The sequence below is a fragment of the Calliopsis andreniformis genome, chromosome 7, assembly GCF_051401765.1.
Source record: "Calliopsis andreniformis isolate RMS-2024a chromosome 7, iyCalAndr_principal, whole genome shotgun sequence".
NCBI classification, from domain to species: domain Eukaryota; kingdom Metazoa; phylum Arthropoda; class Insecta; order Hymenoptera; family Andrenidae; genus Calliopsis; species Calliopsis andreniformis.
In genome coordinates this window covers 12,161,511-12,187,751 of record NC_135068.1, presented here as the reverse complement: position 1 = coordinate 12,187,751, position 26,241 = coordinate 12,161,511, and the positions used below count along the sequence as shown (strand labels likewise).

At 39.3% G+C, this 26,241-nt stretch overlaps 4 protein-coding genes and 1 long non-coding RNA gene across 6 annotated transcripts; 2 read left to right on the top strand and 3 right to left on the bottom strand.

Moving 5' to 3' along the window:
- Nucleotides 1–3,170: 3,170 nt before the first annotated feature.
- Bulli (regulator of MON1-CCZ1 complex protein bulli) lies at nucleotides 3,171–7,287 on the bottom strand. Its single transcript, XM_076381891.1, has 11 exons — nucleotides 6,594–7,287; nucleotides 6,202–6,507; nucleotides 5,957–6,131; nucleotides 5,722–5,881; nucleotides 5,545–5,650; nucleotides 5,338–5,491; nucleotides 4,415–4,478; nucleotides 4,100–4,319; nucleotides 3,870–4,039; nucleotides 3,529–3,804; nucleotides 3,171–3,432 (listed from the first exon to the last, which is right to left on the bottom strand). Exons 1-11 carry the CDS (start codon nucleotides 6,711–6,713, stop codon nucleotides 3,171–3,173), a joined length of 2,013 nt encoding a protein of 670 aa, XP_076238006.1. The 5' UTR covers nucleotides 6,714–7,287.
- Nucleotides 7,288–7,405: 118 nt separating this feature from the next.
- Mcph1 (Microcephalin) lies at nucleotides 7,406–10,645 on the top strand. Its single transcript, XM_076381890.1, has 4 exons — nucleotides 7,406–7,633; nucleotides 7,705–9,813; nucleotides 9,892–10,129; nucleotides 10,203–10,645. Exons 2-4 carry the CDS (start codon nucleotides 7,715–7,717, stop codon nucleotides 10,461–10,463), a joined length of 2,598 nt encoding a protein of 865 aa, XP_076238005.1. The 5' UTR covers nucleotides 7,406–7,633; nucleotides 7,705–7,714; the 3' UTR covers nucleotides 10,464–10,645.
- Nucleotides 10,646–10,844: 199 nt separating this feature from the next.
- Tmem63 (transmembrane protein 63) lies at nucleotides 10,845–16,800 on the top strand. Of its 2 annotated transcripts, none has more exons than XM_076382721.1 (12): nucleotides 10,845–10,875; nucleotides 11,450–11,576; nucleotides 11,650–11,867; nucleotides 11,943–12,219; nucleotides 12,288–12,391; nucleotides 12,496–12,688; nucleotides 12,756–12,870; nucleotides 12,951–13,147; nucleotides 13,219–13,545; nucleotides 15,262–15,537; nucleotides 15,656–15,889; nucleotides 15,958–16,800. In XM_076382721.1, exons 1-12 carry the CDS (start codon nucleotides 10,865–10,867, stop codon nucleotides 16,147–16,149), a joined length of 2,271 nt encoding a protein of 756 aa, XP_076238836.1. In that variant the 5' UTR covers nucleotides 10,845–10,864; the 3' UTR covers nucleotides 16,150–16,800. The 2 variants fall into 2 exon arrangements, with proteins under 2 accessions (XP_076238836.1, XP_076238835.1); XM_076382720.1 differs by lacking the exon at nucleotides 10,845–10,875 and adding an exon at nucleotides 10,901–11,036.
- On the bottom strand, nucleotides 16,670–25,822 carry Nsd (Nuclear receptor binding SET domain protein). Its single transcript, XM_076382724.1, has 13 exons — nucleotides 25,357–25,822; nucleotides 24,878–25,151; nucleotides 24,393–24,790; nucleotides 23,579–24,311; nucleotides 22,168–22,334; nucleotides 21,770–22,088; nucleotides 21,323–21,545; nucleotides 21,062–21,257; nucleotides 20,529–20,958; nucleotides 20,141–20,414; nucleotides 19,582–19,805; nucleotides 19,293–19,498; nucleotides 16,670–18,100 (listed from the first exon to the last, which is right to left on the bottom strand). Exons 1-13 carry the CDS (start codon nucleotides 25,564–25,566, stop codon nucleotides 17,873–17,875), a joined length of 3,882 nt encoding a protein of 1,293 aa, XP_076238839.1. The 5' UTR covers nucleotides 25,567–25,822; the 3' UTR covers nucleotides 16,670–17,872.
- On the bottom strand, nucleotides 25,579–25,954 carry LOC143181430 (uncharacterized). Its single transcript, XR_013002278.1, has 2 exons — nucleotides 25,812–25,954; nucleotides 25,579–25,717 (listed from the first exon to the last, which is right to left on the bottom strand). It is a non-coding gene; the product is annotated as an uncharacterized LOC143181430 (long non-coding RNA).
- Between the last annotated feature and the right edge of the window lie 287 nt (nucleotides 25,955–26,241).

Below are 26,241 nucleotides of genomic sequence, written 5' to 3'. Positions count from 1 at the left end.
TGGAGTATTTCTGGTTCTACAGCTGGAACCAAATCGAGTGGACCCTTGACGCCTCCCAGGTTGAAGGAAAGCAGAGTCCACTCGATTTCTGACTCACTTCTACCCAGGAACACAAAGAAAGTTTTCGAAACGAGCAACCTAGAAAATGTCTGCGCGAGGGTGAACCGCATATCACTTTTTATATTCCCGTACATTTAATTGAATCTATTTTTTGACTCGTCTTTTGAACACGCGCAAGTTTTCGACCCGGGAACCAGCAGAGAGGAGAGGACTGGCGTGAAAACGAGCTGGAGAGAATGGAGAGCATTATAAACGCGCGGTAAATTGAATACAGAGGATGGAAGAAGAGATCAAAGTGGTGCGTTTATTCAGAGGAACGAAAATTAGTCACTCGAATGGCAACACGCGCGAAACTCGGTCAGAAGAAACTTCATTGGCCGCTCAAGGTCGCTGGAAAGCTCCCCCCCACTCTGTCCTTCGTCTCTACTCGGAAATCTGCGCGTCTTGGAGGGAAGCAGATTGGCACGAAAACGGAACGTAAATAGAACGCAATGAATACATGAATTTCACCCAACTATCTACGTTTAATTTGTTAACTGGGTCGGCCTGGAGCCACCCCCTGTCCACTTAGAAATAATTAAAGGCGGATTAATTCGTCCCCGCAGCAAACGCTGCATTCGAGCTAACGTTCACCGCCACTCGTATGAGTGCAGTTGCTGAACTGTCGCGATAAGTTTCAGTGTGTCTCATTTAGGGATGCAAATGCTAACTAGACCTCCCTGGTTAACAGGTGAACCTCAGATATGAGATTCCTTGACGCGAGGAATGGGAAGTAACGCTAGATAGTTTTTTGGTTCAGTCGAATCGACCTGTTCCCAATGGACCAATCAGAAATCTATTCATTGATCTAGCTGACCCTGTCACCTCTGGATCCCCTGTCAGAGGTGGCTAAAGTCCTTTGTATACGGTTGTCGATACTCGTCACGCAATCTCGTATGTGTAACACCTCCTGAAAAGTGTCACACGTGTCCGTGGCATGGATTAATGGACCAGAACGCGCGCGAGTATCAACTGGAATTGAGTTTAGGGTGAAAATTGTGTAAGTCCATTTTCAGGAAAAATTGAGAACTTTCCATATAACGTAAAAACAAAATGGTTAAATTCGGTTTAGAGCAAAGTTAGCAGTCTTAGCTGGGTGTGAAGAAAAGGTTTCCACATGATTACCAAACTTGAGCATTTAGATTTGAGGACCATGGGAAGAATGTGGTGACCATTTGGCCCAGGAATAGGAGTAGCAGAGGAGGGTAAGAAAGTTAAAAAAAGGAGACTCTTTCAGGGAAAGAGAAGAGAGGAAAGATATAAGGAAGAAACAAGGTCACAAGACTTCAAGAGAACAAGAACAGTCAGAAAAGGGATGCGTGCAAGCTTCACAGAAGGGCCAAGTAGCAGATGAAAAATCCCCATGAGAGGAGACAGGTCACAGAGCCCATGAAGAAACCAATTTAGGAGAAAATGGACTTACACCACTTTCACAGTAAGACACTCTTATTATATAATTACTATAGGGACAACAAACTGGTATTGTTAATTTAAAGAGTCCCATGATTTCTGGACGCCAAAGCGTCTCAATTTATCAGAAATAGTAGCTCCAGAGACTTACCGATTACGAGGCATATAGTCGTCCTAGTTGCACCTCCTAGTAGTCGAAATTAAAACGAAACCGACTACAATCTATCAGTGTCTATTTGTGTGTCTGCCGCTCTGTATCTACTGTTCACTCGTAGCAGGAAATAGGTCATTTTTACAGCCTTTTCTTCCTCCCGAACGCTCAATAAGCTTCAGCCTGATAAACTCTGCACATTCTATGTAAAGATCTTCGCTTAAGGCACCGCGCCACTTTTTCCTCTCTAAGTGTTCCTCGAATGGTGTACTCTCCTTTAAAAAGCAACTAATTAGTAACTCAACGTTTCATGGGATAAGGTAAATGTCCCAATAGATGACCATGTCCCGATACTTGAACACCAGATCTAATTTTAAGTTGAAATTCTAGCAACAAAGAAGAATAGTATGATAAAATAGTACATTCAGCTACTGGGACACGGGTCAAGTATCGGGACAGCCATTTTCAGAATGTCCACTTACTAGGACAGCGTCCATGTATTGAGGCATTTACCTTAGCGTCATAAAACAGTATACTCAGCTACTGGGACAAGAAGATCCAAGTATCAGAGCATACATTCTTGAGTTCCAATTATTCTCAAACGCTCATCTATTGAGACAGTTACCTTACAAAGCTTCTGAAACCGCTCAGCTCGCTCTATCTTGCAAAATGAAAGCAAGATGGACCGAGCATGTTGAATAAACATTCTGTCCGTCCTCTTCTACGCAGACACCGTCCCATTGAGAGAATCTTTGCTCCCTCGATCGGACAGATCTTGACCAATTTCGATGGAATTGCGTAGAAAGCGAAAATCAAAGCGTCCTATAATCAAAACAGCTACAGCGCGTTTCAATGAGGGTGTACAAACGCGCGTGTCGATATAGTCAGTGTTACGCGTTGCGTGACCTCCCACCCTTGGTCCTCGTCCCCCCAGAAACGCCTTTGCGCATCATCTTTAAATTAACGAGACCCCTTCCTACCGAGCTTAATGGTTTCAATCGATTCCGTGTCGCTGGAGTTTCGAACAGCGATCGCCGCTGAAAGATGATACATATATGTACATATATATATATATATATATACCAGACCAATTTTATCAAGTATTTTGTGACTGTCTAAACTGTAAGCACTAATCTGTACCCCTGAAGAATGACTGTTTTAGGGACGCTGGCAATTGTCCCGCTAAAGAAGGCGAAAGAAAGAAAAAAGATATTTTTATTACCGAAAATTGACATCTTTTTTCTTCCTGTTTTAGGCTACCGACTAGTGAACGCACCTAACCTCTCGATATTTGTTCATTTACGCATCAGTTCTGCTACCAGCGAATCGGCTTCGCTGGTATAATTAAATGTAAATAAATGGTAATTAAGGGACACGCTTGAAGGCATTCCGCAGGGAAGAGAGAATGAATTCTGCTTCTTCTGTATTATAAATTCTAAATATATTATTTGTTGTTGTATCGCGTCGCAATAAAATCGAACTGTCTCGTGCGAAGAGACGACGAAGAGCCTCACGAGGAGATCGTAGTTACGTTGGAATTTGTATCCGAATTGCATCCATTGTCTGTTCCATGGAATAAAGATTTGAAGTATTGAACATACGGCTGACAGTGTTCCCCCTTCGTAAACGCTGTCGTGTTGTGCAGACGCACGTTGCGCTGCTCGAAAAACTTGAAGACTGAGTGAAACAAAGTCGGATCCTCGGCTGCCTTCGCAGCTTCCAGGAATTTCCTGGCTGACACTTGGTCTATCATGCCCACAGAGCGGACATATCTAAAATAAACGGAGTGTAAGTTGAATTAAACAGAGTGTCACGATAAGAGATATGAAAAAAGAGTCCAACGAGGAATCAATACTAGTATAGCTTACCGCAGCGCTGGTAGAATGTGTCCCTTCGAGAGGAGAACCTCTATTATTTCTTCATGAGCGTTTCCCAATCGTTTTAGCATATCCAGGGCAAGTTGATGAGCAGCCGGATATAGATTTTCCAAAGACAGTAAAAGACACGCTAAAGGCTTCGAATCAGCGACCACGTGGTATTGCAATAATTGATGAAGCTGGTAGTAGGCTTTACGCTGCACCAGAGTTGTAATCACCAGCTCGTGCAGGTAATGCTGTACTGGTATTCCATGCTCTGCCAGTGATCTAAAGCAAAATTCAGTACTGTTGCTAATGTTCTATAAATTAGAGAATATTTGATTGAGAAATACCTGATATATTCGAGAAGAACCCATACGATCATCTTTGGCTCTATAGTGTTCTCAGGGAATTTGGATAATATATGACTGTACATATCGCTCTGATCAAGCAAAAGCTTGTACTTGTAGTTTTCCACCGCCACAGTCACATTTTTTGCGTTATTTTGCAAAGGAGTTCCTATCTGAAAAAGAATATAACCTCGAATTCGAGTTAACAAATGAAGAGGAGCTAGAATAATTACCTGGCTCTGCATTTCACTTTCCAAGTAATTCCTGTACACAGAATTCAGCTTGTCAAAGATAGTCGGCATGTCCATTAAGCTCACAGGCAATTGCGTCATGAAGTTTTGCAACACCTGTATCAGAACTTGCTTCGCGTTTGATCGTTGCATCAAGAACTCCACCAAGAGTACTTTATCCGTGATCAATTTGACTAAAGCTTCCAACTTTAATTCAACATACCTAGCCAAAGAGCGTCATCAAGTCGAAATTAAATTAAATTCGAATTTGAAATTGATTGCAGTTCGCCACAAGTATGACTTAATGAACCTACCTACCATAGGCAACCCAGTTTCACATCTATCACTATGTTTGGCTGGAAAACAACCCAATTCGGTGAATCTATGAAACGTTAAGGACAAATATATAGAAGAATCGAAGAAAAACATGTTGCTCCAAAAAATTATAGCATAGAAGAATATTCAGCAAAAATTGATCAACTTTGACTGAGGATAACTCCGCGAAAAATCGTAGTAGGATCACGATCTTTTTTTTAAATTAAAGCTTGAAGTCTCGACTTTAAGACACTATATATGGATATTAAGATTAATTCACTTTTTTTACTGGAAACCTTCAAATCCGAGGGCATGTTTTTCACACTAATAATTGCAAAGTTTGACAGGATGTACTGACTCAAGAAAATTTTTTTCGGGAATAACGCCTACAGGAGCATAAACTGCAAACCTTCCCCTGCATTTTAAAAAAAAGATCAAGTCTCTACGATTTTTTTTCGCGAAGTTACACCACTTTGAAGTAACCCCTGCATTTTTGTCATGTATAGGCGCCACCTGATGTGCCGCAAAAATACAAGGTCTGCTTCAAAGTACTGTAACTTTGCGAAAAAAAATCGCAGCGACTTGATTTTTTTTGTAAATTGAAGGGGAAGGTTTAAACTTTATGCCACTGCGAATGGCATTCCCGAAAAAAATTTTCTCGAGTCGGTGCATTTGGTCAAACTTTGCAATTTTTTAAGAATAAACATACTCTCAGATTTAAGGGCTTCCATTAGTAAAAATGGATTAAACTTAAAGTCAAGATATAGCATCTTAAAGTAGAGACTTCAAGCTTTAATTTTAAAAAAAGATCATGATTGTACGACGATTTTTCACAGAGTTATCGGCAGTCAAAGTTGACCAATTTTTGCCCACAATTTTTCTGTCATTTTTTCGACCAGCGTATTTGTTATTATACTTAAGGATACATAATTGGCAGGGCTGATACGTGGGCTCCGCCAACGCTGCGCCAGGAACTTTCAGACTGTATGGTTTGATTGGTTTCGCTGGTGTGATGCTGGTATGGTGTATCACAGTGCCATCGCTAACGCCAGGTAACATAATATCGAAGATCATCGAGGTCTGAAAAAGTACAGAAATAATGCCTCGCCACTTGAAGACTTCTCTGTACTCACCTTTGAAGCTTGATGATGGACAATGATGAGATTATCCACGACATTAATGGCGAATCTCCCGCTGACATCTAGTTTCAGAATATGGCTTCTCTTGATCGTTGTCATCCTGTCCAACAGATATGTAAAGTTATATTGATAGCCATAGAATTATTATATCAACTACTGTAAAGTACGTACTTATAGACGGTGTATACATATACGAAAGCGGTCGCTGTGGAGCGACTCGCGCCTGGCTGATGGCGCAATAAAATTATACAGGGTGTTCCATAAAGAACTGCTAGAGCTACATCTCTTTCGGAGACTGCCAACTTGCCTGGTTTCGTTGTCCCTGGTTCCACTGAAAGAGATTCACTAAATTAGCAACCTTTTGTACATCAGTAGAATTACATCTTTATAGAATTTTGTGTTTTACTTTCAAATTTTGTTAATTTGTGAAGATTCCCTGGAGTTACGTGCAATGCTTGCATCTGATTTCCTAATGTTCCTGATGACAGCAAGACTAAATGACTTTGCGGACAGTATACAAACCAGTTTACACCCAAGCTTAGACATTTGAGGGCTCTGACAGTTCTCTTCTCTGGATTCACCTAAAATAATCTAGGTATGTATCCAACAAGCATCAAGAAAAGTTGCAAAACTAATTATCTGTATTCCTACTTGGAACAGCTCCACTCCATAATCAGTGACTAGGAGAATCTCATTCCCATGGGTCCAGACAAAGCCGACAATTAAAGCATTCTTTCCTTTGCAAGGCTGAGAGTATTCAATATTATCTAAACCAGTAATAGGAGAGTAGTTAACAAATTCCACTGAAGTGTTGCTCCTCTGAATGGCTAAAATATTCATATCTGGTGAGAACTTAATGGAGATCACTGGACCCTTGTCTTCTGTTCGAAAAGTGATACTCTGATTTGGTCCCTTAACTAAAACACCTGCAACGCCTCCTGATCGAACAGCAAACACCTAAATACAAATAAAAAACTTAGGACCTAGAAAATAGTCCTAGAATAGTCTTAGAAATAACCGATAGAAAATAGCGTAGTTTTTACCTGCTGCTTAGAATCGTCGAAAAAGACATTAGTATGAGAACTGACTGACTCAAATCTGATTGGATCAGAGGACAATTCTAAATAATAATCGTCGTTTGCCTCCTGCTCTGTGTTTGCCATATTGCAGTTTTGTTTCGAGTATAATCACAGTCACTACGTTGCTTGACAATTCTGTAACTGTCAACAGTGTCAACAGTTTTTACGTGTCAGTAAGCGATCAGCTGTTTTACAGATATATCTATGAACCATAGGACTCGCTTTATTTATGCACTCATCCGTGATTCGTGAATCTTTGATTATTATAGAGACTCTATGATTCATTATGCGATACTATTCGATGATACTAAATGTTTACTTATAGTTTTAAAAATCTCTTCAAAATTCACTTCATTTTTACTGCCATAGATACACGAGTCGATTAGAGAGAAGCATTGCGTTTGGGTTTGGGAGATTTTGCAGCGATATAGGTGAGAAGTGTTGCAAACTAAAACCAGAGCGGGAAATTGTGATTATTAGTTCTTATTTTCAATCTTGAATACTCTTGGGACCAAGCCAAATTTAAGAATTCAATTTAAGGTGTTTCCTGGGGTTTCGTGGGCTTTGGAAGTGTTTTGAAGAGATTTCGAGGAGTTTCGAGTTGTTTCAAGGTGTTTAGAGGCGTTTCAAAGTGTCCCAAGCATAAATTCCATCCCCAGTTCTTTCATCTCATAAAACCGATCACTATTTGAGTCACTACTCAAACAATTGCGCATTTTAAAATATCGTTTTATCCAAACTTCCTAGAAATCTGTTTCTAGTTACTTATTCAACTTTGATGTAGTGACTTCTTCATCCCTATATTGCCTACCCTGGGAAGCAGCAACTTCAGAGATATGCTTTGAAACATGTTTGAACCTGTTCAAAAGCGTGACTGACGATATTATTTAGAAGCAATGACTGTGTTGGGATCGTTTTGTAAGTTTTTGGCCACTGAACTTGTAATAAACTGCAGCAATGGAAGGTGTAATCAATAATTCTTGCCGCATGTTGCATTAAAAATAGTATGTATACTTCTTTATATTCAAAATAAACTATGTAAACAATTTTCTGATCACTTTTTTTTTATAATTAGTACGTGAACAATGAGTCCCAGCAAGAGAAAACTGGGTGTAGAGAATATCACAGATGATAGTATTAGCTTGAAGCATCAGCGGAGCTCACTGCAAGTTAATTTGAGTGTCTCAAATTTGTCAGACTCTGGCAATGGATCCCTCAGGCAAACAAACAATACAGCTCATAATACAATAAATATTGATACATCTTCAAGAAGCAATAGATTATCCAGAAGCAAGCGGGCATCCACCAGCAAACATGAGCAAAGTATTCCTCTGAAAGATGTAAGTGTAGTTGTAGAAAGGATCAACAATGAGAATGAGATTCTACATAAAAGTTGCGAAGAGTTGAAGCAAGCTATATTGAACAAGACTAAAGAAATGTTTGATATACAGAATGAGTTTTCTCTTAAGACCCTCTCCATTCTGGGTACCAAGCATTTGGGGCAACAAAATAAGACAATAGATGCAGATCAAAGTATAGGAATTACTCCAAAAGAAAAGAATGGAAACAAAAGTGTGAAGGAACAGAGCAAATACAGGTTGAGGAAGAGGAGATTGTTCAATATGAATCATTCAAAACGTAGCTCTATTGGTTCCTCTTCCTTTCACTCTGCAAGAAGTCAAAATAGCAGCACCATTTTAGCTGGAAGTAGCAAGAAACCTGAAAACTTTAATCTGTCTTCAACTGCATCAAATGCTTCAGAGAATGAGAGTGAATTTATGGCAGTGCCAATTGGCTGTTCTACCATGCTGAGTGATGAAATAATAGATGTAGAACATGTTAGTAGCTCTGACTCTGAAAAGAGTCTGGAAAAGGAGCAGTCTTTTTTAGGTACGCATACAAGAAAGGATGTTGTCTCTATGGAAATAACAGACATGCGTGGGGGATTTATAAGGAGTGATGATCAGGATGCTCAGACAACAAGGAATAGCATGAACACTACGCGTACTTCTTTAAATGTGAACACTTCCATGGATGCCCTGAATAACAGTAAAAGTCTGAAGAGAAAGAGTTCTAGAAATGAAGAGGAAATAAATCAAGCTTCTGAAGAAGTACAGGAGAGTATAAATACAGTACGTACTTCATTGCAAATGAATACATCTTTAGATACTTCGAATAGATTATGTTTACAAAAAAGTAGCATGTCAGTGTCTCATAATGCAAGTAAGAAGACAGGTACAAGAGAAGGCAATTTAACTAACAATGTTGCTACAAGAAATTCTAGGGACCAGAGTATGAGAATTACTGGAACATCCATGAGGAAGGATCAGAGTACTGATTCCAGTAATAAAAGTAAAACATCTGCAAGTAAAACTAGTGAGGGTCAAAGCTATGTTGAAGCTACTCCATATCCAGCATGCAGATCAGTCTTACTGCGTTCACAGCTGAGACAGACTGCTCTAGCAAATACTTTGGCTGCTAGGGACCTCCAGAATAATAAAAATAAGTCTGTAGAATGCGTGGATCCAGTGAATGAGCAAGAAGAAGTTGCAAATGAGACAGTCATTTTAGATAATTCATCTTTATGCAAAGCAGGCACTAGCAAGCAAGCGTCTGTAATAATTAACGAATCAACAGAGGAAAGTCAGTTAGAAGATAATGAGAATAAAAAAGATTGTACTTCCAAAAAGAAATTTAAGAAAAAATTGCTACCTCTTAATGAAAATTCACAATTGGTAACGTTTTCTCCAATGGAAGAGGAACGAATTCTTCCTAAATGCCCGACCTTTCTAAAAAGACGTAAAAAGGCGAAGAAACAATTGCAGAAAACTAAATTCAATAACGGAAGAAGTGTTAGTAGTGTAGAGCACATTGAAGCAGAAAACAGCAGGCAGTCACTATTATTGGAAGATGATCACATCTTCAGAGACAAGAAAAAACAGAACACTAAGAAGCCCAAAAAGATTATAAGTAAAAAAATCCTTGTGAAAAAAATCGTCAATGAAGATATCTTGAAAACGTTAGAGGAAAACAGAGAAAATGTTAGGAAAACACAAATGGAGGCTTGTGTTTCGAGTAGGAATTCTACAAACGATTTTCAATCCACCAGTAGATTATCAGCTACACAGTTATCGAAAAAGCAGGGACAGAGAATAGTTATTGTTGCCACAGGTTTATCTAATGAGTAAGCAGAATCTTTAAAGATATTCTACTTTTTAATAACTCTATTCTTTTTACAATTGCTCTCGTATTTTTGTTGCAGCGATAAAAATATGGTCAAAATCGTCGTCAAGACTCTAGGCTCCGCAAAAATCGAATCCAGTGTTACAAAACGAACAACCCATGTTGTAACAACAGGTGTTCGTACTATAAATCTGTTACATGGAATCATTCGAGGCTGCTGGCTGGTTAGTCTCGAGTGGGTCTTAAAATCGTTAGAGAATAATGCTTGGTTGAATCCAGAAAAATATGAAATGAAGCATTTTTCAAAAGCAGTGCTGGTAAAAAACATAAACCAAGTACGTAGATCGTGTTTGTAAAGGGTCTCATTAATCTACTATTTGTGATCTTCAGGAGAACCGCAAGGACAGACAATTATTTGGAAAAGCCTATGTCCCTGAACTGTTCACAGCCTGTGGATATATCTATGTCGAAGGAGACACAATTCCTCCCTGTGTCATCCTAAAAGATCTCGTGAAAGCTGCAGGTGGTTTCATCACAGAGAAACCAGAAGCAGCAAAAATTGTGATCGGTTCAGGGGGCTTGAAAGAGAACTGGGTTCTAGATTGCATCACGACGGGAGAATTGCAGGCGTTTAATCAGTATCGACGTTAGTTCTTTCGTTATAATGAGAATATTATTAATTTGAGTATTAATGAATACTAAACAAGAATCATGTATAAAAAATTAGCAATTAATATATACACATTTACTTTTGTAGATATAATATGATTGTATCTAACAGGGATGAATTTTCGGTTCGTATTTATCTTGTCTATTCTAGTGATATCGATGATATAAAAAAAAATTAATAACATATAAACATATATATTTCCTTAATTCTTTATTTTGTCCCATACATATTTCCCAGAACTGATTCATGCATGCGTCACCGAGATTTGAGGCCTCAAGGAGGAAACGTTTTGACCAGCTGTTGATAGCAGCACTCCAATCGAAACAAAAAAGCTTGACGAGGTCTGATGAAGTAAGATCGCGTTATCTATCTTGTCGTAATTATGGTATTCAGGTTAGGCTACGTCGACATTCATATTTACAGCTGTTCGCGACCAATAGCATTCGCAAGCGATGTGTCAAATTGACATACATTTGTTAATATGCTCCTCTGTGTTTATTTAGCCGTAGAATTATTTTAAACAATTCAGCCAGCATGAATTACGATTACGTTCAGTAAGTAGGAAATTGTAAATCTGCGTTCGAATGAAAGCTTGTTTAGTGTTTTTTTATTGTTACACACACACGGATTTTCGATCATTGTTGAGCTTGTTTACTTTTCACAATGTCGTTTAATTCAATTGTTAATTAACACTTTGTCACCTAATTTAATATTGTTTGTGAGAAAATTATTATTAAATGCTGTAGATAGTTGATGATATATTATTATAAAAATTGCTACAGAAGTAATTTCTTATCTATGATAATAGCAATGAGTCAATCAACATGTTTACCTTGTATACTTTTCCTGATGTTCCTGCTTGAGTAAAAGACACGATTGTTGCTTTGAGAATTGACTTTAACATTGTTGCATAACTTTGTTTTATTTATTAATCAAAGCTGTACTCATTATTATTCACTGTTTAAAGGCCAAGTCTGCGCGAAGCACCATCTGCGGAGACATGCATTCCAATACCAAGGCACAATACAACAATAATAACAGATGTTTATGCAGGGATTCCTGAGAATTTATTACTCAATTTTCTGGGATTTGTGGTAAACATTGTTTTCTTATATTATTTATAAACCCTCCATAACTCGTATTTAATATTGAACTACATTTTGGCAGTTCCTCCTTGTTCTCTTTGGCCTCTTGCGCAAGAAGGCATGGAACTATGGGCGGCTTGCATTATTAAATAAAACAGATGACAGATGGATGGAGCTATTTTATGGAGACAATGAAGCCAGAGACACAGACGCAATATGTCTAGAAACTTCTGTCAATTCTCACCTCTCGCATGTTGATCGAGGTTTCCTATCATGGATTGTTACTGCATTCAGAATCACGTGAGTTCAGTGACATATTCAGAATAATATTGAAAAAAAGGAATTATAAATAATGTGAGACGATTATAATTCCAGGGATGATGAACTGCTGAAACGAGCTGGGCCAGATGGCCTGTTGTACATATCGTTCGAGCGTCACCTAATCATCCTAACATGCTTGATGCTCATTGTATCTCTGTGCATAGCCTTGCCAATCAATTTTCACGGAAACATGCAAGGCGACGATGCAACCTTTGGCCACACAACATTATCGAACTTAGATCCAATGTCCACGTGGATCTGGGTGCACACTGTGCTACTCTTGTCCTACTTGCCAGTCGGTGGCTACATCATGAGGAATTTCTTCAAAAAGGTATCTCAAAACTCATCTCAATCTTCATAACAATAAAGCAATTAAGTAATAAAAGTTTTACTCTGTAGGTGAGAGATGCTAAGCACGGTGGAGAATTAGCAGCCAGGACATTATTGATTACCGAGATACCAAAGCATCAGTGTGATGTTCAGATTCTTACAGAATATTTTAAGTACGTATTCTTTAAGAATATTCTAAGTATCTTAAGTACAATTTTCATTGAAAAATGAAATGGTTTTACGTGCTGTGCTCTTCTTACAATAGAATTATTTTCAGAGAAGCATTTCCTACTCTAACAGTAGAGGATGTTACATTGGCTTACGATATTAGACGACTTTCAGCATTAGATTTAGAAAGAGATTGCGCCGAGCAGGCACGCTTGTACTGCGAGAATTACGCAAGAAAGAGAGAGCCTTTGAAAATGTATCCATATCCGTGTGGTCAAATATTAGCCTGTTGTTGTAAAAACGTAAGTAAATTTCGTTCGTAAATACTGTTAATTGGAACTTATATTAACGTCCAATTTTCTTTAATAGAAAGTCGATGCCCACGAATTTTATACTCACGAAGAGGTGCGATTGACTGCGCTAGTCGAGGAAGAGAAGAAGATAGCATTGAGCAGTCCTCTTGGAGTAGCTTTCGTCACTTTAGGTCAGTCCCTTCGCAGTTCTATTTAAAGTAATTTAAATAAAATAAAATAATAATGCACCGCTAATATCAAAATATTAAAGGTACACCTGGCGCTGCCAAAACAATGAGAAAACAGCTACGCTCTTCGCCCAGCGTAAAGTGGGTCGTGGATTATGCACCAACACCGTCTGACATCTTCTGGGAGAACCTGAGTATACCTAGACCATGCTGGTATTTAAACGCTGTTTTAATTAATTTCGCTCTGGGCATCGTGCTCTTCTTTCTCACCACACCAGCTGTAAGTCAGTCTTCATGAGTGATATCTCTAGAGTCGAAACGTATATCCAATTTTCTACTATACGATTTTAGGTAATCGTGTCTGCTTTGAACAAGCTACCGATCACAGGAGAGATCATGAATCTCAGCCCAATAGTTTCGTCTTTTCTTCCAACTGTGTTACTAGTTAGCGTGGCTGCTTTGATGCCAGTGTTAGTAGCGAGAAGCGAATCCTTAGTTAGGCATTGGACCAGGAGCAGCCTGAACCGAGCAGTCATGACGAAAACGTTGCTTCTTTTGCTATTGATGGTACTCATATTGCCCAGCTTAGGCCTGACCAGTGCTCAGGCGTTTTTAGAGTGGACTGTGAACGTCTCTAATGATACAGGAAGATGGGATTGTGTGTTTCTGCCCGATCAGGTACGATTGCATTGGTAGGACAGATTTATCTTATGATCATAATAAATATATTCGTAAAGATATACAAAAATTAATCTTGTACAGTGCTGGGTAAAATATTTTAGACGCTGTTTTAAGTAATTCTTATTTTACAAAAATTATCGATTTTTGAGACGCTGTAACTTCGTGAAAAAAAATCGTACAGAAGTGAGCCTGGGCTCATTTTAAAGGGCTAAGTCTCTACTTTAAGACCCCTGAGTTGAACTTTTCCGAAAAATATCCTCCACTCCACGACCCGCCGCGAAAGAGAGTGTTGTTTTTTCCCGAATCTTTTTCAAATTCAGAGAACTACCAGGACCTTGATAAATTTTTTTTGCAATATTTTCTGGTGGGATATTGAAGCTGGATCCCTCCCCTTTCGAACGAGACCTTGGCGAGCAATCTGCGATTTTTTTTCGCCGAGATATCGCGGTCTGAATGAAAAGTGGGCCTGCAGCCTCTGAACCAGGCAGTGGTCCAGAGCCCCGAAAAAGTGGCTAATCTTTGAGCTGCTGTAACTTCGTCAAAAAAAATCGCAGGGAGGTGAGCCTGGTCTCATTTTAAAGGGCAAAGCTTCTACTTTAATACCCCTGAGTTGAACTTTTCCGAAAAAAATTCTCCACTCCACGACACGACGAGAGAGAGGGGGCTGTTTTTCGCCCGAATCTTTTCCAACTTCAGACGACTCTCAGGGACTTGATAAATTTTTTTCAGGATTGGTTCTGCGGTAGATTTCATGCTTGAAGCCTTCTCTGTCGAATGAGACCTTAAAAAGTGTCTTACGATTTTTTTTCGCGGAGTTATCGTACTTTGAATGAAGTACTACACAAAGTACACTTTGCATGAAATTATACCTAAGGTACACTTTCTGTTTAAAGTACCATGACTCGGCGAAAAAAAATCGTAGAACATTTTTTAAGGTCTCGTTCGAAAGGGGAGACTTCAAATTTGATATGCACTGTAAAACCAGACCAGAAAAAAATTTATCAAGTTCCTGAGAGTCGTCTGAAGTTGGAAAACATTCGGAGAAAAACAAGCCTCTCTCTCTCGGCACGTCGTGAAGTGGAAAATTTTTTTCGACCAAGTTCAACTCAGAGGTCTTAAAGTAGAAGCTTTGCCCTTTAGAATGAGACCAGGCTGACTCCCCTGCGATTTTTTTTGACAAAGTTACAGGAGCTCAAAAATTGACAATTTTTTCAGTCTCTGGATCATTACGTGATTCCAAGGCTGGAGGCTCATTTTTCATTCAGATCTCGATATCTCAGCGAAAAAAAATCGCAGAGCATTCGCCAAGGTCTCATTCGAGAGGAGAGGGTTCAAGCTTCAATTTCCTACCAAAAAAGATCACGAAAAAAATTTATCCAGTTCCTGAGAGTCGTCTGAAGTTGGAAAACATTCGGGAGAAAAACAAGCCTCTCTCTCCCGACGGATTGTGGAGTGGAAAATTTTTTTCAGCCAAGTTCAACTTAGGGGTCCTAAAATAGACGCTTTACCCTTTCAAATGAGACCAGGCTGACTCCCCTGCAATTTTTTTTTACGGAGATACAGCTGCTCAAAGATCGACAATTTTTCGCTCCAGAATTGGTGATCGTTTAATTCTGCTCCGAAGAGACTAAAATAAAAAACACTATTTACTATTATAAATAATACTTTCCCCAGCTCTGTGATTCATCTATAAATACACATTGCCTTTTTTAGGGTGCTTTATTCGTTAACTACGTAATTACTGCGGCTTTGCTCGGAAGTGGATTGGAGTTAGTCAGATTTCCAGAGTTAGCACTGTACACATTCAGACTGTGCATAGCTCGCAGTAGAGCAGAGAGAATACACGTTAGGAAAGCAGTATTATGGGAATTCCCTCTGGGTGCTCACTATGCCTGGTTGCTCTTGGTTTTCATTATGACAACTGTATACAGTCTGGCCTGTCCATTGATCACACCCTTCGGCTTGCTCTACCTAGTAGTCAAGCATTTGGTAGGTCCAGACTCTGTCAATATTCAGCATAAAACTATCTCCATAAGAAATATGTTTCACAAGGATCTTTCACAAGATTTTCACACTATTTTTCACAAAAAAAAATCGTTTTACATAGGTGGACAGACACAATCTTTGCTTTGCCTATGGCCCAAGTATCGGTGGGGGTCAGCTAGCTGGCGCAGCAGCAAGTGCAACAGGGGCAGCTCCCATTTTAGCCCAAGCTGCCCTGCTGGCTCTGGGCCTGGTGAGGAGAGGCCTCTCGCCTCTAGCTGCTGTGCAGCTTAGTGGCCTTGCTGCCAGCATTCTGGGCCTCGTAACTGGTGCTACCTTGCCCTCATCCAAATCTAAGGTAAAGTTCACAGGCATTCTGAGCTCAGCCAGCTCTGACAAACTGTTATCGAAAGTGTTTGCTTGCAGTCACAAGCGATAAAGAGAGATTTATCTGCTGGGCAAAATTTCGTCGCGCCTGTGCTGCGACAGAAACAGCTGACGCTAGAGGAACCCGCTGGTTCCAGTGATCTCAATTTGCCTAGTGTGATGAGCACCTCGTCTTCGATTCAGGAGAGCCCGAAACTTTATCAGAACTATGGCAAAGAGTCAGAGGCATAATAGGAAAGTCGAAGGATACTGAAAAGTATCCTCAAAGTAATTGAGTTGTAAGCAAAGTGTGTTTCGAATGCTACGACTGATTATTGAAATTCCATATCGTATTGCTACGATAAAAGTGATCTGTGAATGGAGTCGTTCATTTATGATGCATCACGTTTTTAGAGGATGAAAGTTGCGTAACTTTCTTTGTGAATGCATGGAAACTGTGAGATTACCTGTCATACAATGGTAGTTGGTAGCGTGTCATTTATACGATAATTAGCAGAAGGTGAAGTATTAATTGAATAATATATTAATAATTATTGTAGTGGTAATCAATGTACTTATTTATCAATGTGTACAATTTCGTAAAAATTAGCCTTTTTGCACCTTTCTACTCATTTGAATCGTGAACAATTGTACGACTAGAACAGGCATTTAGCTCTTAGATTTTTCATGGCTCTCCATGGAAGACGTTTGCATAATAATAGTTTACGAAGTGTGTGCAAATACCTGCATTTTTACAAATAACTCGAGTAAATACTATACAAGAATGTTGTTATATTTGTCCACCTCTCTGAAACAACTGTTCGATACACTTACAGTCAATGATAATGGTACTTAATTACATGCTAAAATTCGGGAAACGACATAAACAGTAATTTCCACTTATATTACAGAAGATTCTTTACGCTTAAAACTTCTTGCTTCGTATTTTTACTAACGGCACAATTATTCGTATGTACAATTTAAAATACATGGGGAACGAAGGGAACAGGGTTTGTTCCCTTTGCTCCACCATGTTCACACTCAATCAAACTTCTGTGAAACAATTTCTCTATTCTGTATTACCAAGTTCCAGTCAAACAAAGCGAACAAATCCTGTTCCCTTCGTTCCATCATGTTCACACTCAAACAAACCTCTGCGAAACAATTTCTCTATTCTGTATTATCAAGTTCCAGTTGAACAAAGTTGTCCATTACTGAAATAAATCTACGAATAAAGTTCAACCGAGCTGGTGAAGTGGAAAAGCAATGATCTCGTTAAACGAACGTATCAGTGTTAAATTCTCCTGGAAACAACACGTCTTACGTAATATAAATCTTTCGAAATTTACAAGGCAGTGTGTAGTTAACATATCACTGTTCGACAATGCAATTCTTCTCGCAAATGTCTCTCTAAATTCATAATCGTTTAAAACTGAAAGCGAAGGATACAGAAGGAATACTTAACTAATGCGCAATTATCGTGTATAAAATTAAATATTGGGCCCTAGAGTTTATCCATACAAAAGTGTGAATTCATCCTGAGAAGGCACTGAATTAGTATGCCGCGCTTCCAAATTAAATTCTCTACTACTTACTCATAAAAAAAAGAATCAAACTACTTAAAATACGGTACGTTTAAATTGTGGATTTCAATTACACTCCACGTCAACTCGATTACCTAAATAACAGTTCCTTTTACTCAGTCACTGCTGCAAAAATAAATATGATTCGTAATTTTAAACTTGCCAACGCATTAAAAATGAATTTTCCATTAAAATTCTGTTATTTAGTTAATCGATTTGCCCTGGGGTGGGATACTGCAAAGTAAACAGATACCATTACAAATATTACTATTTCACATTGGTATGCACAATGATCTCCCGTGATTAGTATACAACTTTGTAACTTATTTGAGATAATGTGAAATAATGGGCATTCTAGCTTCCATTAATCGAGCCTAAATCAGTGGAAATGTTTATTCGAACAGACTGCCGCCGATTATGGCCTCCAATTGACTAGACGTAAGTTTATTTAATTTCTCTACCTGATCCTCCTCCCTTTTTAATCCTAGGGATAATCGGTGCATTGCTTTTCTCTTTGTATCTTTCGAGTTATATTCGAAGGGCATAAAATCTGCATACTGTGTTACTTCGTCGTCATCCTCTTTCTGAGATTCTTCGCTTTCTTCGCTGCTTGGGTGAACCTACGAGGCACATTGCCGTTTAAGAAGGCTGTTCTAGTGAACTGCACACGGTATAGAAATAATAAATAATATGTACATCTAATGCCTAAGGGAACTACTATTTCTATGAGTACTGATTACGAAGCATAATGTTCTACGTAAACTCAAAAGAGAAACTGAAATTTCAAGCAAAAATCACGTGCTCAAAAGTGCTACTAATAATGTGAATACCCATTAAAGAAAATTCTGTGCAGACAATGATATAACTTTCTAGTCTAATATATCTAGAAAAAAAAACTTTACTCACCAAATATACTCTTGAAATTGCAATGATAATGACTACTTTGCTACTTGTTAATTGAAAGCTACGTGTTCTTTCTTTCTATCTATGATTACGCTATGAATAAAATGAGGTCCAAAGAAATAATAGCAAAAGTATACACTCACTTGAACGTATAAACTTAAACAGAACATGTTTGATTGTTACTACTTCTCACTACTGCCAATGTCAGGGAGAGGATGCTGGGAACAATGAAAATAATTAAAAAAAAAAATGGTTAATTGTCATTAATTTCTCTTTTTCTTTCTTTCGGAGATATACTAACCGTGAATGTTACAACACATCGTATCATGTTTGTATAAAATTGCACCAATAATCGCATACACATTGCAGTAAACCATTAAGACTCTCTCATAAACAGAAATCATACGCGACAAAGCGGTAACTAAAACTTGGAGCCATAAATGTAGCAGAAAAAATCATCCGATATTAACATAAGTGTATATATAAGCTCTATATAAAAGTTACATCCAATCGAGATTCAACAACTCCCTAAATACAGTTTTGAATACGAAAAAAAAAGAAGGAAAAAACATGTCAAGAATAAGATATACATGATACATTAAAAATGCAATTATTTCTTTATACACCTTCGGTATTCGGTCTGAGAGGCCACGTAAGTGCTCTACCATTTTCAGAAAAATGCCATCCTGCGAAAAAATCTTCTCTCTCATGCTTACCACCACCATTCGTCGCCACCTTGCTCTTAAGACGTGAATAATATAAACGAAATGAAAGGGGAAAGGTAGCCGTCAGTGCTCGGGTCGTAAAACTGAGGGAAGCTTAAAACTGAGCATCAGAGAGCCTCGTGTTCACTTATCTTCCCACGGAATTGGTAACTGCGGATACTTTTGTATTATAGTCTCATCTCACCTCTACTATGGAAACCCTTGGCGACGGTTCACGCGGTATAGCCTTCTCCATCATCGCGAGAGGGCTACTGGAACCTGTAGACGAATACTCTTTGTCGGTTTCGAGATCGTTGTCTGAATAATCTTTGTCGTCTTCTGTGTTCTCGTGCAGCCTACAGACGAAGCCTCCCTTTTCGCCATACTCGAACAAGTTCCCATCCAAATGCACTGGAAGAGAAGATGCATTCATCAATTTTAGATCAGCAATCAGTCCTGGAAATCAAGAAATTTCTTCTTTCTGGAAATATTACCTTGGCAGAAAGCAACGCTGCAGAAAGAACAGTGTGCAGAAGTTCTACGATCGCATTCGGCACAGTGATGCCAAGGACAACTGAATCTTGACTCTGTGTCGTCGATGACCACGCAGACTTTGTGGTATTTTTTATTGCAAGTCTTTTGGTCACAGACTACTGTCTCTCCTGATTTGTCGATTTCGTGACCGCAGCTCCAACATGTTAAATAATGCTTCCTCGGTCTAAGCATCAGAAAATTAGAATTGCTTCTGTGAGTTTCTTGTTATATAAATAGAAGAAAAGAATAGAAGAAATGAAGATTTATAGAGGCAAGGACTAGGAAATAGAAGACACTGGAAGGCACAAGAGTTACAAAAAATGAATTAGGAAAATAGAAGACACAAGAAACTTAAGAAGAACTTGTAGTCATAAAAATAGAGGAAGAGAAGAATAGAAGAAGAGAGGATTCATGAAGACGAGTCCCAGGAAATCGAAGAGACAAAACAGCCAAAAAAGGATTGAGTAGAGAAGATAAGGAGTTTATCATTTCAAAGTTAAAAATGATCGAGTGATTCACCTTCTCTGTCGCTTAATCTTATCAATTTTCTCTAATTTCTTCTGCTGGATGGAAGGTGTCGTGACTTGCGGCTTCTGCACCTTTAGACCTATAAATCCACTACAATTCGGAGCGCCACAAAGACAGGCCTTTCGAGTCTCCCCATCACAAGCTAGATTATAATTAAAAGTTAATTCTTCACCTGGCTCGATATCGCACAAAGCAAATAGACCTATACGGGTATCCCCATTTACCGTCCATTTCTGCGTCTCGCAGTTTGGTGAACACGAATGATCTACATTTAAAAAGAAAACAGAAGAAAAAGAATTGTAATTCATCTGAACCAGGGATTTAATCCCAAAATCTATAAGAATGAGCTTTCAGAACTCTAGAAGAATGAAATACTCACTCATGAATCTACTCAAATTGCCCTTCGGCTCAGCATCAATCATCCTATTATTATCTATAGTCAGAAAATAGAAGTTCTCATTCTTCAACTCTTTCTTCCTATGCAATCTTCGTTTATATTCAGCCTCGTCTATAACCTCGCCTACATATTCGATCACAAACTGTCCCGCTTGGATGTGCTCTAAGCTCCTCAGGCCCCAGCCACGACCCACAGTATGGAAAGGCTCCATGGCTGGATACTGTCTCCTCACGAAAGCTTGATTGTTACACTTGGGGCCAGCTGGGCAGATATCAGGGCTGCACTCAATTAGCAATATTCGATTGAGGCAGTCTGTCCCAGGTGCACATGGGGACTCCCATTCTGGGTCGCAGTCACAGGCCACAATACTTTCAACCTCTGTTGGCTTCACGTTGCCAACTGGCTTATTGACCTATAAGTAAAGCGTTATTGCAAATTACATGCTCAGTCGTGTGCCACAACCTCTGCAGAGATATGAAAGAATATAGCGAAACAAAAATAAAGAAGGATTTTACTTTCAACTTAACATAAGGAGGAGGTTTCAGTCCTCGCGGCCCGTGGTCCTTGGCAGCGGCTCTTTCGACTTTCAGACGCTGGTGAATGTCATTGGCTTCTTCCAAGGCCTTGCGATAGGTATCGTCTCGGTTATTCTTCTTCCCAATCGGTGGTTTTATATTTGCATCGCCATCCTGGTAAAGGAAAGCTCGACCTCTGAAGAGAAACGTGGAATAGATTGTTATAAATGGGCCAGTGACACGGGAAGATCGAAGACTCACCTGTGGATCCAGTAATAGTTATTTGATCCCAGAAACATTACGCAGAACTTCCCTGGACTGTGAGGTATAGCTTCGATATTCTCTGGGATTTCATGAGGATAGCAAATTCTGGATGGCCACCAGCGATAATTACCTAGTTTCACCCACACAACTTCTCCGTACAGAGGTAGCCTACCAGTTTCACAGTCTTCACAGATGAACCCACCATCTGGGGCATTGATTCCTGCAAGAATTGAGTCATCGAATCCTTCACATTACTACTACTGTCTCTGGTTACTACATGTAACCCTTCAATATGCAAAACAAGAAAGAAGAACTAAAAATAAGGATAAACAGAGTGTAATCACAATTTATCAGAGCAATTTGACAAAAAAGATACCTCTTAAAATTATAAAGAGAACAAAATCAGTGCTGAAAGATCCACTGCTATTTTCTGAGAACAGTTACCTAAACATTCGAGATGGAAAGAAGTCGGACACGTATCGCAGCAGATAAGGCTTCCTCCCCTCGTGCACAAGAAGCACCACGCAGCGTTTACAGGAGGATGTGGTGGCTGATAATGCTTTGGGCAAACTATCTGACTGCCGGTTAAAATCACCGAACCAGCCGGCAAACAAGACGTGGAAGTATGATAAGACGATGGGCAGCGAACGCAGCGTGCTAATTTTTCGTTTGGAGCCCTCGAATGACTGTCTTGGGGATTGTCCGAGCTGCACGTGTGGCATATATGATAGGGGCAAGTTAGGCGACCTCCCTGCCAATGAGACTAACAAGAAAAGAGAACAAAATTGAGCATACATGGCGCGCTGTGTAATTTAATTGAAGATAATGGAGTTGATTGTTACCTGAGGCCAAGTTTTCAAGCACGCCGAGTGGTAATGCTTGCCACAAGCTAATACAGAACACCTGATTCGATCTCCTTCTCTTTCGTTGCATATGAAGCAAGCAGGCGCCACGCCTGATAGACAATCGATGCATTTGAATAGCTCGTCCTCTTGCTCCTCGTTTTTGCCTGAAATTGGAGACAATGCTAATGTGAATGCAAAAATTATGTGTAATTTTGGGTTAGAATGAGAATTCATAGCGTTTTCTTGAGCGAAATTTGAAGCCAAAAGTTGGTTAACTTTGACTGACGACAAGTCTGCGAAAAGTGGTGGTAGGATCATGATTTTTTTTTAAATTAAAGCTTGAAGCCTTAACTTTAAGACGCTATATCTAGACATTAAGTTTAGTACACTCCCAACAATGGAACTTCTTAAGTATGAGGGCATGTTTTTCAGGTTGAGGATTGCAAAGTTTGACCAAATGCACCGACTCGAGAAAATTTTTTTCGGGGATGCCGTTTGCAGTGGCATAAAGTGTGAATCTTCCCCTTCAATTTACAAAAAAGATCAAGTCGCTGCGATTTTTTTTCACAAAGTTACGGCACTTTAAAGTAGACCCTGCATTTTTGCCATGTATTGGCACCACTTGATGTGCTGTGAAAATGCAGGGTCTACTTTAAAGTGCTGTAACTTTGCGAAAAAAAATCGTACGACAGTGAGCCTGGTCTCATTTTAAAGGGCAAAGCTTCTACTTTCACAGCCCTGAATTGATTTTTTTTGAAGATGCTTTTCTATTTAGATATGGGTCGAGAAGAAGAAGGTGTTGTTTCTTCGAATCTTTCCCAAATTCAGACGACCCTCCAGGGCATGATAAATTTTTTTGGGGAATGTCATTTACAGTGGCATAAAGTGCCAACCTTCCCCTTTAATTTAAAAAAAAGATCAAGTCGCTACGATTTTTTTTCACAAAGTTACGGCACTTTAAAGTAGACCCTGCATTTTTGCGATGTATTGGCACCACCTGATGTGCTGTGAAAATGCAGGGTCTACTTTAAAGTGCTGTAACTTTGCGAAAAAAAATCGCAGCGACTTGATCTTTTTTGTAAATTGAAGGGGAAGATTCACACTTTAAGCTACTGTAAGTGTTATTCCTGAAAAAAATTTTCTCAAGTTGATACATTTGGTCAAACTTTGCAATTTTTTAAGAATAAACATACCCTCAGATTTAAGGGCTTCCATTAGTAAAAATGCATTAAACTTAAAATCAAGACATAGTATCTTAAAGTAGAGACTTCAAGCTTTAGTTTAAAAAAAAGATCATGATTCTACGACGATTTTTCGTGGAGTTATCGTTAGTTAAAGTGAACCAATTTTTGGCTGTTGAACTTGTAAGTACTTCCTTTCCAATAATTGAGAATTATGTGTTCAATACCACTCGTGTCATCGTCATCATCGATGTTATTCCTTTTTATCTCCTTTAAGTCCTCGAATATCTTATCATCTGTCGTACTTTCATCGATAGAGTGCTCTGGGCTGGATTCCCCAGGTTTCACGCAGGATAAATGGAAATACGAGTAACAAGGACCTTTGCATCTAGTTAGTTTCCCAGTTTTCTCACAAATTTGGCAAACTTTCTCCTGCTTCATCCCTTTAAAAAGATTATGCGATCTACTCCTTTTCGATGCAGACACACTCATCTCTTCTTTCTCGTTTTTAGCTCTCGTTCTCTTATTTTCCTTCGCGATGGGCTCCAAGTCTACCGATAACTCCTCATCGTGCTCTGAGGAGCTCTCTTTCATGTGATTGCTACTACTGTCTGATGTTATGTACGATCGATATTTCTTACGAAATGAGGAGTTCATATTATCCCAGGTTTTTCTTAGGTACTTCTTTATGTCGTGCTCCGATGCATCTGGATACTCGTCTTCTAGCATATCCCTGTTTCTTTCATAGTAAACTTCGAAGACACCGTCTACATCCTCCTCTGCCCTGAATTCTACTTTTGGAGTAACTGGAACTTCTTCGTTAGAATCTTTCTGACTTTGAGGAGACAGTGGAGGAGTGTCTGAATTGATTCTAGACTGGGTTCTGCCATTCTCTATGTACTTAAGCAGTCTAGACTTTGCTCCTTCTGTTTTGTACTGTGACTTGTCTAATTCATATGCCTGGAAAATAGTAATTATGAAAATTAGAAGATTAGAACAGTAATTATAACAATTATGACAGTAATTTCGTTCTATGCTTACACTGTCCTGCTTGACACGTTTAGAATCTGGTCCATTCAAATCACTGAAATGTTTCCTTTTGCTAAGTTTTTCCTCAGTGGCCTTTGGTGACCTGCTTTTCCTATTTTTTTCTTTCGGCTTGAAAATATCAGCCCTGGCTTCATTGCTCAGTGGCTGAACCTCCATGGCTTCATCAATTGCGCTTTCCCACTTTGATTTTATGCCAGGCTTTACAACAAACGCTGCAGCATATTTAGCATCTCTTTTTTTCACTTCTGCAGTGATTGACTCTGATAGTTTCATAAAATCCGCGAGATTTGTGAAGGGAATCATAGAATTCGATGAAACCCAACTGTGGCGACCTTTGTCTCCAAAATATTGAACATGGACCATCAGTATCTGTGTCTTGTGAGCAGTAGCTAGAATAAAAAGTGTCTTTTAACTAGTGTTTCTTAAACTCTGAATACATTAATTGTATTTTTGTCAGATTTGCATCTAAAATTCACCTTTCATTTTATGATACGTCATTAAAACTGGATCTGGTGTAATAACACAGGGCCAGAAAGGGAAATTCCCAACTCTGGCCCAAGCTAATTGACCTAATACCCAATTACACTGTGTAGAATTAATCATTCTTGGAGTAGCCTCCTCCATAGTGCTCAAACTAATCGAAGAATCACTCGTATCATCCACATCATTAGCCACATTATTCTCATCTGCACTCTCAATACTACTATCAGGTGAATTCCTATATTTCCTCACCCTCGGCATCTTGGACTCCTACAAAACATACGCATCGATCAAAACATTGCGTTACATAATCAAACACTACGATCGCAAAAAAGAAATTAGCATAATACGTATTAATGCATTAAAAAATCATTGACAAAGGCTATAGAGACTACAATAGTACAGTGTTCTCTAGTTTATCAAGAAGAATGTCGATGTCAGACCAAGAAATCTGTAGTGAAGTATCGTAACATGCCTTTGGAGAATTGGCAACCTCATTCTTTGGAGACTTGGGCTTTATGGTTCTCCCATAACGACTCCTCCCAGGCGAGATTCTATTCGAATCTCCTCCAAATTCCTTCTTCTCGCTCTCATTACTCCCAGTCGCTTCTAAATCGTCGCTGATTTCGTCAGCCCTTGATTCAGTAGTGCCCACCTTGCAATTCTCTCTGCTGATAGAGCTCATAGCTTCCCGACTAATTTACCATGTTCGTTTATCGAGGCTTCTGTAAATCCACTATTATGAAAGGTTCCAAGCTTCTCCAACGACCAGCAAGATCCCAGCCTCGGTGCTCGCTTGTGAAGGGCTCACGCGTCGAAAACAATTTCCATTATCGCTGAAAATAGCCGCGATGGCCGATTTTCAAGGGTTACTTTATTTCTCAGGAAAAGGACGCGCAGCTCTGCTCACCGTTCAGACGCGGCACGTACTTGGCCCGAGGTCTCACGTGAACCAGCCTCACGTCGCATAGACAGGTTTCTTTATTGATATCGTGGGATTGGAACTGAACCTCACGCACCTTGGAGCAGAACAGGACGCGTTTCCCGCGATTTTGGGTAATTCTCATAACCATGCTTGGCGAGACTTTTCCACTATGCGTTTGGTGATTTTCGGTCCGTCGGTTATACGTGACGATTTTTTAGGTTCCTGGATGGAATTTCTTGGAGCAGACTCGAGGCATGGAAATGAGCGATTTTGGGAAGAAATTCGTTTGTGAATTTGAGAGCTGAGGCTGCGTCTGTGTGGGAGCGTGTGTGTGTGGATGCTTTGGGAATGTGTAACGGTACTCCACTGGAGTACATTTTGGGTAAAAAATTTGTTCACAGAGCCTTTTATTTAAATACTTATTTTTGCATTTCT

Excerpts from the sequence above, each read along its gene's own strand:
- Bulli (XM_076381891.1), bottom strand. The coding sequence starts at position 6,713 with ATGGCAAACACAGAGCAGGAGGCAAACGACGATTATTATTTAGAATTG. Across the intron at positions 6,132-6,201 it reads ATGGAGTGGAGCTGTTCCAA|GTGAATCCAGAGAAGAGAAC; the intron begins GTAGGAATACAG and ends AGATTATTTTAG. Across the intron at positions 5,492-5,544 it reads TCCATCATCAAGCTTCAAAG|ACCTCGATGATCTTCGATAT; the intron begins GTGAGTACAGAG and ends GTACTTTTTCAG.
- Mcph1 (XM_076381890.1), top strand. The coding sequence starts at position 7,715 with ATGAGTCCCAGCAAGAGAAAACTGGGTGTAGAGAATATCACAGATGAT. Across the intron at positions 9,814-9,891 it reads GCCACAGGTTTATCTAATGA|CGATAAAAATATGGTCAAAA; the intron begins GTAAGCAGAATC and ends TTTTTGTTGCAG. Across the intron at positions 10,130-10,202 it reads ATTTTTCAAAAGCAGTGCTG|GAGAACCGCAAGGACAGACA; the intron begins GTAAAAAACATA and ends TGTGATCTTCAG.
- Tmem63 (XM_076382720.1), top strand. The coding sequence starts at position 11,017 with ATGAATTACGATTACGTTCA. Across the intron at positions 11,577-11,649 it reads TCAATTTTCTGGGATTTGTG|TTCCTCCTTGTTCTCTTTGG; the intron begins GTAAACATTGTT and ends ACATTTTGGCAG. Across the intron at positions 12,220-12,287 it reads TGAGGAATTTCTTCAAAAAG|GTGAGAGATGCTAAGCACGG; the intron begins GTATCTCAAAAC and ends TTTACTCTGTAG.
- Nsd (XM_076382724.1), bottom strand. The coding sequence starts at position 25,566 with ATGAGCTCTATCAGCAGAGAGAATTGCAAGGTGGGCACTACTGAATCA. Across the intron at positions 22,335-23,578 it reads TGATGACGATGACACGAGTG|GCAAAAACGAGGAGCAAGAG; the intron begins GTATTGAACACA and ends CTCCAATTTCAG. Across the intron at positions 20,415-20,528 it reads CAATTTGAGTAGATTCATGA|ATCATTCGTGTTCACCAAAC; the intron begins GTGAGTATTTCA and ends TTTTAAATGTAG.